General features: G+C 37.7%; 1 protein-coding gene across 1 annotated transcript; it reads right to left on the bottom strand.

The window, feature by feature from the left end:
• Window positions 1-278: 278 nt before the first annotated feature.
• Window positions 279-10,497, bottom strand: LOC139722621 (cholinesterase-like). The gene is made up of 10 exons (XM_071633921.1): window positions 10,336-10,497; window positions 9,352-9,528; window positions 8,586-8,745; window positions 7,163-7,240; window positions 5,315-5,433; window positions 3,684-3,851; window positions 2,821-3,263; window positions 2,034-2,228; window positions 1,313-1,494; window positions 279-394 (listed from the first exon to the last, which is right to left on the bottom strand). Exons 1-10 carry the CDS (start codon window positions 10,495-10,497, stop codon window positions 279-281), a joined length of 1,800 nt encoding a protein of 599 aa, XP_071490022.1.
• Window positions 10,498-11,418: the final 921 nt, after the last annotated feature.

The raw sequence follows: 11,418 nt of genomic DNA, 5'->3' as shown, positions 1-11,418 counted from the left end.
TGTGTGCATTAACATCCTATATAGGTTGGAGTATAGGCGGAATACGACACAATCATTACAACAAAAAATAAAAATGGAAAACGACTTCATATTAGCCCATGAGGAGTCGGTGTTGTGCAGAATCTAAAAAATACACAATGTGAAAGGTATATCTAGAGAATCCCTCACACAGCAGCGAAAACGCGATTAAAGACTATAAGCACTGCGCTCCTCATCCTAGAAATATCAAAAGAACACAAACTAAGCTCTAATGGTATTGTTTCACTGTGAAGATTACATTAATTGCAAGTGGTTTCCTGCTGATATTCCTCAAACACTTCTCGCCAGTCCTCCATATCAGTCTTCCAGTCATCATAGCTTTGGCGCCATTCCTCGTCCACAGGATCGATGTTGTCTGTTAAGGTTATAATAATGATAATAATGATAATGATTATAATAATGATAATAATAATAATAGTAATAATAATAATAATAATAATAACAATGTCTTATTTATTATTTACCAAGGGTTATAGCCTCTTCAGTGTTGCCACTACTCTACCAGAGGGCCCTGCAATTATATATAATTACCCCAGCGTTGCCAGGCACCCATTTATACACCTGGGTCGAGAGGAACATGTTGGTGGGTAAAAACATCTTGTCCAAGGACGTAGGCAATGGGCGGGATTCGAACTCGGGTCCTCCGATCGGGGGGCGGGACTCTTATCTACTATATGCCACAGCGCCCCCGTGCATGAAGAACACAAGGCTCAAAGTGAAGCACTGCGTTTTGTACACCAAAACCAGTCGTTTTATGCCGTTGTATCTTGCTTGGTTGTATATTCATACTTCGCTTTCTATCACGATAGTGATCCTTATAATTATGATAGCTAAGCTTTGATTCCTCCCAGGCTGAAATGAAAATGACCACTGATCACGAAAATTGAACTTTCTCCTACCTATAGTCGGAGAAATGAAGTTTATCTACACCTTCCCATGTCTTGGATGCTTATTTTCAAATGGGAGAAAAATATCTGCATGCTATTGTTGCACAAATAAAAGGACAATGAAAATGATGAAAAGCATTATGGACACACTTTTCCCCGTTTTAGAGCAAAAGTTATAAAAATGTGTGTAATAAAATCATATATAATATCGTTATTATACAGTTTAAGTTTTGTATCCTATCCTATAAACGGGCATGCACACGCATATGCACATTTCATTCACATTCGGGACACACGTCCGTTTTAATTGTTTCGTGCGCCAAAATATACATGAAAAAAAAGTTCATGCCGCATCATACGCTACAACATTGAGCAGTGAATCTCACCTACAAATTCCATCAGAGTAGGTATATGTTCATTCCAGAAGTGACACCGCCTGGCCTTGACTGCCCTTTCCACGGGTAGATCCAGGGACATTACTTTGTGTCTGAGCTCAGGGATGGTGTACCTGGGCCAGAAGTAATCCCCTGTTCCAGGATCTGCGTCTTCACTTGGTTTACTCGGATCCCTGGAGGAATGGTACATTTTTATCGTCTGGTATCACTTTGTTCATGACAGGAGTGTCTTACAAGGTTTGTATAATTAGACAACATTATTTATTCTAGATGTGCTACAAAGGACAATTATTCATGAGAAAAAGAAGGTAAAAAACAAAGAAAATAAAAACAGTAAACACATTGACCGAAGTATCAACTTCCATGCAACTGCAAGATATATATACGAGTTCGTAATATCCAGAGAATGACGCAGCGACAGCAAAAATGCATGCATTTGTTTGATACTAGCTATCCAGTCGTTTCGAATTATCACGAGTTTTGTCGATCTGTTTAAAGCCTAGGTGTCATCGGACTCAACTCGCTGATAGGGAGAGGTATATGATAATAATCATTATTATCTAATCAATAAGAATGCGAACAAAACATGAATAAAAGATAAGAACAAGATGAGAATTATCATATCGAGGGATCAGCCAATCACAGATCAGCTCGATCAATTTACGAATACCCAAACTTATGCACTGAATGATAAAAATCTTGGGTGACCTACCCCGACTTTGCAAAGTTTGTCCAGAACCCCATAAACTTGACGGAGAGGGCGTTTTCCTCCTCGGTCATATTGTGACCTCTGATATGGTAGAGCTCGTCGATGAAAGGCATCCCAAAGACGAAGGGGACGTCCTCTGCATGTCCAGCCCCGAGCCACGGGGTGGAGGGGACCTCAGTGCCGTACTGGAAGTAGCTCCTGAGTTGGGGAAAGATGAAATAAAGCAAGACAGGTTACATACATACACATCAAGCAACGTCTCGAAGGCAACTTTATATCAAACTCCAGCATTACTTCTTCTTGGTTGGGATGATCTAGATTATGATTTGCATTTTAATCATTCCATTTGACCTTCTTGCAGAAGACTGTTTAGTAAGGACACAAGCCACGTCTCTAAGGCACTACATCGCTTCAGTCAGCCGCCTCGAACGGTGTATCTTCCCTTGAGCAACGTGTTGTTTTGTTTTGTTTTGTTTTTTGTTTTTGTTTTTTGTTTTAAATTGAGTCATGGTGGCCCTCATGAATACAGTGATATCATGACTCAGCACGTAAAATACCTTTTGACAAGAAAGAAAAATACATGCACAAAACTTCACCAATATAACAATGTACTGACACACATCAACGCAGTGAATTTATTCCATAAACTGGATATAAATCAATAGTGGATATCTTGGCGTCACATTGTTATCTTCCATTCCTTTGGCGCATGCTCGAAAATGATTAACATTAGGGCTATCAACAACGGACTACCTGCGCCTAAGATGACGAACAGAGGTCTGTTACTTACTTGGAAGGTGCATGTGTCATGTAATACTTAAAGACTGTATCTCCGACATCTGCATGCTGCCTGACTACAAAGTCTGTCGGGCAGGCAAAGTCCATATCACAAGATGCGTCTATATTGGGTCTGAAGTAATCGGCCGCGGGATCGTCGGCCACTGTCCAGTCTACATATTCTTGAGTTACGGCATCGATGACGATCTCATCACCCATTCCGTAGAGAGTGAGTGCGGTCCTTACCGTGGCATCAAACACGGTACGATTGAGGTGCGGAGGAGTCGGACTACCCACGTATGCAGGCAGTGCGAAGTAAAAGAACAACGTGCCTTCATCCCTGTTGAATCCAGAAAGAATTGGTACGCGAGCGAAATCTCCCATCTTGTATAGATTATCTGGATTGTCTTCAAGAAAAACTCCGTCCAGAGTTACTGGATATGATCCGAAGTAAACCTGTTAAGCAAACGGTATCGAGAAGTTTTAATCTTGGAAAATACCCAAAATCCTTTTCTGCAGCGGAAAATGTGTTACGACAAAAGCCGAATATGTCCCAAGTGCGAAAGAGCAATGAACGCCTAAGAGAAGTGAGACAAGTAGAGCTATACAGTTGATAGCACGACCACGAATACCAACCAGGATTACTGTAATCATTCATACGGTCAAATCGTCCCCAGGTTTGCTTCGTTTCACTCATATTTTTTTTTTATTTGTGCGTTTATATCCAGTCTTTGATCAAAACTCTTTGTTCTCCTATCTTTTACAAATAATATTTACTTCTCTCAGGACCAAAATGCGAACTGAGATATAGATTGGTTCAACTTAATCAGCAGGTAATATCCATTTCATTTTTCTGGAAAGATCATGCGTTCATACCAGATCTGCCACTTCAAGGAGTCGATAGGGATCCTTGGTCCTGAGACAGGCCACAAGATTCTCGGAGGTGGATGTGTTACACCTCATAGCCGTGCCCAGGGCTGTAGATAGCCGCTGCTCCCTCTCTGGGTCGTCCCGAAAGGCCCAATTACTGAAAGCTGTACCGCTCTATATGAAAATGAGAAAGAGTCATTAATTTGTTGTCACACATGCAGCAGACTGGACAGAAGGGAGCAGGACAAAAGAACTGGAAACATTCTGCTGCAACAACAACATCTAAACAAATAGATATACACACATACAAGTTGTACATTCATTACGTTTAGACATACATTGTCCATTGTACAAACAAAACTAACCCCAATACAACAACCACACACACAAACACACATACACCATCGTCATCATCATCATCATTATTATCGTCATCATCATCGCTGTCATATTTTTCAGACATATCAGCCTTCCCTGATCGTTTCTTTAAAAAAATAAAACCAAAAAAAAAATGATATACACTCAGCAAAAAAAAAAGAAAGTAAACACTTTTTCAAGTGTAGATTTATCATAGAATATTTGGCTGAAAGCTAATGTATTATATACCATATTGAAGGTAATTTAATTGGCTATCAACCTGGTAGGTCGACAAAAAGGGAAACTTTACGCATGAGTGAACATCATTGTTTTTCTCTTCCAGAGCACAAAAGTAAAAATTGCAAAACTGAACAAGTTGTCATTCTTGCGTATGTGCTCTTCCATAGAACAATAAGAACAAACAACAAATTTCACACAAAAAGAAACATGAATTAAGTTGCAAAAATAAACCTTCGATCTTTATGATATCTTTAAAGCCCAAAAGACCAATGAAGGCTAAAAACAATGGAGGAAAATAAAGCATCTCATGTCAAATCTAAATTCAAATGAAATAAGAGAAGAAGTAATAATTAACAAAACTGGTAGAAATTTGAGCTTTTTTTCAAATTAGGAAATTGTAAATAATGTTTGGTTCTTGAAATTGTCACATGGAATTTAAATCACTAGATTAAAAGAAATAAATAAAGAAATTCTGCTCATTTAGTCGTCTTTATGCTTATTATTCCCTATGTCATTTGAAGTTTGACTTGACAGAAAAATTCTTATTTTTCCCCTTTAGTTTCCCACTTTGTTTTTCTTAGAGGTTATAAAGAGATAAAGAGAACAAAAACTTATTTTCCCTATTTAATTCATGTCTCTCATTGTGGTTTAACTAGTCTTTTGTTGTCAACGTTATCGTGAAGTGCATTTGCAAATGAAAGAGAACATGTAAATTTCTGCAATTTTTTATTTTGTGCCTTGGAGAACAAAAACGAATGTGCTCACTCATGCGTAAAATTTTCTTTTTAATTAACCTATTAGCTTAATAGCCAATTAAATTACCTTTGATATGGTATATAAAACATTGTTTTCATCAAATTCTTCTATGAAAAATATGATCTCGAAAAAGTGTTTACTTTTTTTTTGCTGAGTGTATATACTAGTATATATAATGTTTCTGTTTTTATGACGTCAAGGCTGTTCTGAAAATAGCACCCCTGAAAATCAAACATTTTGGTGAAAATGAAATGAAGAGTGGACGGAAAGGGTATAAGCAATACCTGCATGATGGCTTGACTGAAGTAAGGCCGACTTAGTTTGGACAGTAGGTGGAAACTGACGCTGGCCGAACCTGCACTCTCGCCAAAGATGGTAATCTTATCCTTGTCTCCTCCGAAAGCTGATTGTAAAATATGATAAGTTCAGATATCTAAGATTAAGAATGATTGTGCGTACCACAGTATCCAAACACTAATAGTTTCATTATATGGCAACAGATTAACAACATGATCTATGCTATTATCATAGTAGCATTCTGGAAGAGCGGACAAGTGTCTGCATGTACATGATTGTGATTGAAACAAAGATTCTGGGTTCAATTTCTGCCGGTAAGTTTATCCAGGGAGGTGAGACTGGTTTATCCTTTTAGAAAGAGTTTTCACACAGTGCTCATTCTGACACATGCGGCAAAACTGCTATTATTTGCAAGAGTGGGGGTAATCATTGCTATCAAAATAATGAGACATTGCCTTCTTCAAGAGCAATAGTAAAGTGATTCCAGTGGGAGCGCTGTGGCATAGTGGATGAGACTCTCGACTCCCAACCGGAGGACCCGAGTTCGAATCCCGCCAGTGCTTACGTCCTTGGACAAGATGTTTTTACCCACAATGTCCCTCTCGACCCAGGTGTATTAATGGGTACCTGGCAACGCTGGGGTAATAATAATGGCAGGGCCCTCTGGTAGAGCAGTGGCAACACTGAAGAGGCTACCCTGGATAAATAAGACATTATTATTATAATATGGGTATCTAGATATAGATATTGTAATATTACATCGGTTTTATCAAACCGTTAAGCCATCAAGGCCAGTTGGTGATGGAGAAGGTATGTAGATCTTAGTTAGGTCGGAGTATATTAAACACGGGAATTATGATTTACCTAATCAATACCTTTTCCACACAGAAGGTCAAACATAAAAGAATAATCACTACGTATCAATGATATTGAAGATCAACTCTCTTCGTGCGATAAGACTTGTGAGATGGCGGATGGACACATGGCTTTCATGGGGGTTAAAAGACAGTGGATGGCCTATAACAGCCTAAGAAGTTTCTGTCGACCAAAACACAAGTACAAGGGGTAGATTCCTGAACTGTACACCAGGTCAATTTAATCGAGTATATAGTTCACTCAACCTCCATGTAAGCCGGGCGAGATATGAAGTCCATTATTTGTGTTATGATAAATGCAAACACGAATTTTTATCTCCCGATCTGAAACTAAACAACAGCAAAGATCACAAAATTCATGCCAGACTTCATACCGACTTGCTACCAACCCATATACTTCGTCATGGATGAAATCAATGGTTTTGTCATGCCAACTTGCTATATCACTTAACCCGTATTATCTCATCGTGGATAAAAAATCAGTGGTTTTGGAGTGTTCCCAACTTTAATGTGGTAAAGCATTATGCTCATTACATATCTTGATTATCAATAATGATGGTTTCCCAGGGCATTTGTAATGGGTGATAGACGTATTTACAACAAACAGGCCTACATGTGTTATTCTCATTATTTAAAAGTTGTACAAACTGGGACTAATATTTCGCATACAAATGCCTCAATATGATATTATGATGACTGCACCGTCCATTTAGAGCCCTTATATTATGTCATGTTATTATGTATCTGATGATAATATAATTATAGTATATATATTATATATATATATAAACATATATATATGTATATATATATATAAACATATATATAGTACATATTTTATATCATATATTATATATATTACATATATATGTTATATTACATATAATCTTATATATATATATACAGTACTTTAAGTATATAATGATATATTCATATGTCTATTATTATATGTAGTTTTACCTTCGATATTATTGTAGACCCACTCCAGTGCTGCCACCTGATCCAACATGCCGAAATTTCCTGGCGCAGCGTCATCCTCTGAACAAAATGATAGTCAAAAAGCGATAGGGCTATAGCTGTTTACGTCATCTAATATAGGGCCTACATTCTCCCAATACAGTCGCACTTTACTCGGAAAAAGATTGGCAAAACCAGTCAAATGTGAGCATTATTTTCCTTGAAAGTATAGTTAGTACAATCATTTCTACGCATAGTGGAGTTTATGAGTTACTGTACAGCAATATTCATGTCGCACTATACTTCCGTTCATTGATGCAATGGGCACGATAACATTGGCCGCTGATTGCGTGAACTGTTAACAATTGCATAGATTGTCCTCCAACCAGTGCAAAATATGACATTTTACACGATTGTTTATGATGATTGGTGCACACTATCATTTCACAGCTATACAATAAGCGTTTGAAATTAATCAATTTTAAACACACAAACTAAAAGTTACTTAGGAAAATAGCGTTTAACTGAGTGTTGCTGCATACAGTATGTCTCGGTTGTAACTCATGCAGTTTAGTCTAGATAATGCAATCAACTGTCCGAAGTTGCTTATTGGATACACATCATGAACACCTTTTGTTAATTCATACATGAAAATGATGATGTGCTAATCTCTTGAATAACACTAATTAGTACATACATTATAGTGATTCATTTGATTATACAGTTTCTGCTGGTGTACGAGATTATGATGAAAAAAGAACTGCATATCTAGCAATGTGGTTCTTAGAAACTTTGCTTTGGAGAGTGATTTGACATGAAGACAGACGTCTTTCGGCTTCTGACCCATTGACATGTTCTTTGATTTCTACGATAGGACCTCGTGTATGAATGTTTAATTCATATAGTCGTGAACAAACAAAAATAAAAGATTAGCGAAATCCCATTCAGAAAAAAATCCAAATGCCCTTCATGAATTTCGCCCAACTTTCGTGGGATTCTTAAATTGCATGTGTTATTTCTCCACATCTATTACAGCGTAAAACAAAGGACCAAGAATTCATCATGGAAGACTGAACGCTAAAATTAGTACCTGTATTACTGTAGAATCAGTTAGAAATATATTAAAACGAGTATAGCCCTTCCAGTCATGACCTAATAGAAGTGATGGGTCTAATCTAACATCTCAAGTGTTGCCTCAAGACGGAATATAATACACGAGTATGCTTTCGATGCGTTTTCTAACGTAACTAGATATAGGATATAGGACCACAATATGTATACCACATAATATTATCATCAACTGGGAAAAGACAGAATGTTGAGATAGGACCGTTCATCTATATGTCTAAGGCTGGAAAGGGAACTACCGGCTTTTCAGTTATTTGACTTCTTCTACTATTAGCTCCTAGACAATCTGCAATCTCACCTGTTGAAAACTGGGCAAAAATCGCCAGTCGGTAATTGATGGTAACGATGATGACGTCACCAACAGCGACCAATGGGAGGCCATAGTAGCTGTACGTCATGGCTGTCCCTGTTGTAAATGCCCCGTCATGAATCCAAACCATTACTGGTACATTCGAAGTCTTGGGAAAGGAAAACAGAGAGAGGTAGAATAGAGGAAGTTCTTTAAAAGGGAACTATAGAGCCACCTGTTAATGAAAGTCAATACGAGACTCCCGCTGGCCATGTTGGAGGGTTAACTGACATTCAAACTACATTGTATCTTTATTTTCTGGCACGGTATTGCTCTAAGTGTAACTCCCTTAATTCATACCGCTTTTCCTTTTTTTTTTTCTTTTTTTTTTTGAACTGAGTAGGCCTAATATACGTAGAGTACATGTTAACCTCATCAAATATTTACTTCTTATTTATAAGATTAAAATTATGACAAAATACATTTATTACTGTCTACATAATTCAAAAGCTAAAAGGGTATTATATTGTATTCTGAAGAGAAGAGCACTTCATCATTATGTTCTGATCACGTGAAAATTCTAAATGCTTTGGATTACGCATGCCTACACTTGGCACCTCCTGTTACGGTGGTTACATACACATTAGGCCTCCATCAAGCATTACAAACACACGTATGCATGTATTTGTGCTAAAGCGTATAAGACACGCTTGTGAGTGTTTACAATAATATTAATGTTTATTCGTAATATTTACAATCATCGTATAACTCTCACTTTGATGGTAGGGGAGTAGACGTTGAGATAGAGACAATCCTCTGACATCACTGGGTATTCCGGGTTGGGAGATTGTATGCAGGCAGCAGCAAACTCCATCGCCCCTCTCTCCCCGGCCCACGGAGTCTTCTTCTCCGGAGGTGAAAACCGCTCGGGCGGATTGGCATAGGGCACTCCCTGCAACGTATATCAGAGAAAATACACCATAAAAAGTTGTCAGGAATGGACATTTACCGCATTAAAAGAACAAAAATACTAAGAAGAACATGAATCAATTTCTGTGAGTATAATAATGATATCAATGACGAGGATAACGAGGGATTACTTTTCTGAGCATTTTAATGTGATTCTTATCCTTGTGCCAATATTAGTAATGGATCACGATAGACGATGGAAGAATAAAAGTATAAAAATGTATGTTATATATTCACTTTTTTTTTGCAACTTCTCGAAAATACAATCAAGCACAAAGGGTATAAGATCAAAATTATGTGATTATGTTCTTTCACAATTTTCACAGTACTCACATATATTATATTCCATCCATGTCGCCAGTGACTTGTGATTGAACTTCAATCATGCAGTACATTGGACCTATATAATCAGTAGTCAGTATCCTTTCTAGAACCTAGTTGAGTGCACTTTCTTTACTTAGTCCAATCAAAATATCAAGATAATCATGAATGGATTTTTTTTCCAGTAGCACTGTGTATATGAAATCGTATCATTGCTCTTGATGATAGAATTGTCGAAAAGTAAAATTATTTGCAAATAGAAGAACCCTACTGGTCACATTGAAGATAGCATCCCCTTCCCCGCCCCCCCCCCCAAAAAAAAAAACACCCCGATATATAAGTCAAGATTAGACCTCTCAATACTCATTTAATTTCTTTCGTTCATAGGCAAGTAAACGTGATCAATGATATCATCACATTAGATATAGAAAAAGATGCACTATTTTATTGATAACTTTGTTGGACTCACCAGAAATACGTCGACATCGACAGTTTTGTTGATATGAGTGTTTTCGCTAAATCGCACCGTCTTCCCGACCAGAACACCTTCAGTGACGGTCACTGTCGGGTTGTCGGCGTCACTGGTCCAGATCACGGCCGAAATTGTCAATATGATAAGACATAGGTCCATCTTCAAGCAACGAGCACAATTCATTACTGCTGATAATTCACAGATTTTGCTCTTGACTGCGACAGTTGTATTGAAATGGCGATCTCTATAATTATTTTCCGCGATCCCTTTACACTGTTTCTGCCCCTTACGCATATACTGTTACGCCTTATACGAATGATCTTTGAGAACCATGAACCTCGGAGTTGTTGACACCGATTATAGATTGGCACTTTGTAGATAAGACTGAAGCATCTCAAGGCTGACCCATGGGTCATATCACTCAAGTCTTCATTGGAAGTGGCGTGATATGACAATGACACTTGAAGCAATTAAAGGGTCTCATGATAGATCTTAAAGAGTTCGTGAATCGTAAGCTATTCAATCAGCATGATAAATGCTGCCAGCGGTCAGTAATATTAACTGAAATCTAAATACATGCAGGTGAAATAACAGAAACAAGAGCAACCCGTCTGTGTTTGGAGATTATCTAAGTTGAGACTTGCCGTATTCTTTTATCTAGTTTGAGATAACGAGAATAACGAATTCTGTAACCTCACCTTCAGTAAACGTAATGACTCATCAAAATCCATTTTGCTATGACCGTGGGTTTGAAAGATACCGAGAGACATGTACGTGTATTAATAATGACATAATGCATAATAGAACAACAGAAGTTTCATTGATAAAATCTTACTTCAAGAAAAACAATGACCCACATACAACTTGAAAAAAAAAGGTTGGTTGGTATAAAGGTAAGTTAGTTGGTTGGTAGGTTGGTAGGTAACATAGCATCGACGAGTTACAATTGTTGAAATTTTGCTTGTAGACAGCAGCTGGATGAATATCATTTAAATCCTGGAGAACAGAAGATTCGTTTCAGGAAAAGTAGAGTGAGTGATGTACTTTGATTGGCCATTCAAAATAATGAAGAAGACACTC

Source organism: Diadema antillarum, unplaced genomic scaffold (assembly GCF_040938485.1).
Source record: "Diadema antillarum isolate AM-2024a unplaced genomic scaffold, OU_Dant_1.0 scf00000167, whole genome shotgun sequence".
Lineage (NCBI taxonomy): Eukaryota > Metazoa > Echinodermata > Echinoidea > Diadematoida > Diadematidae > Diadema > Diadema antillarum.
The sequence above is the reverse complement of the archived record's forward strand: the minus strand, read 5'-3'. Positions and strand labels throughout refer to the sequence as shown.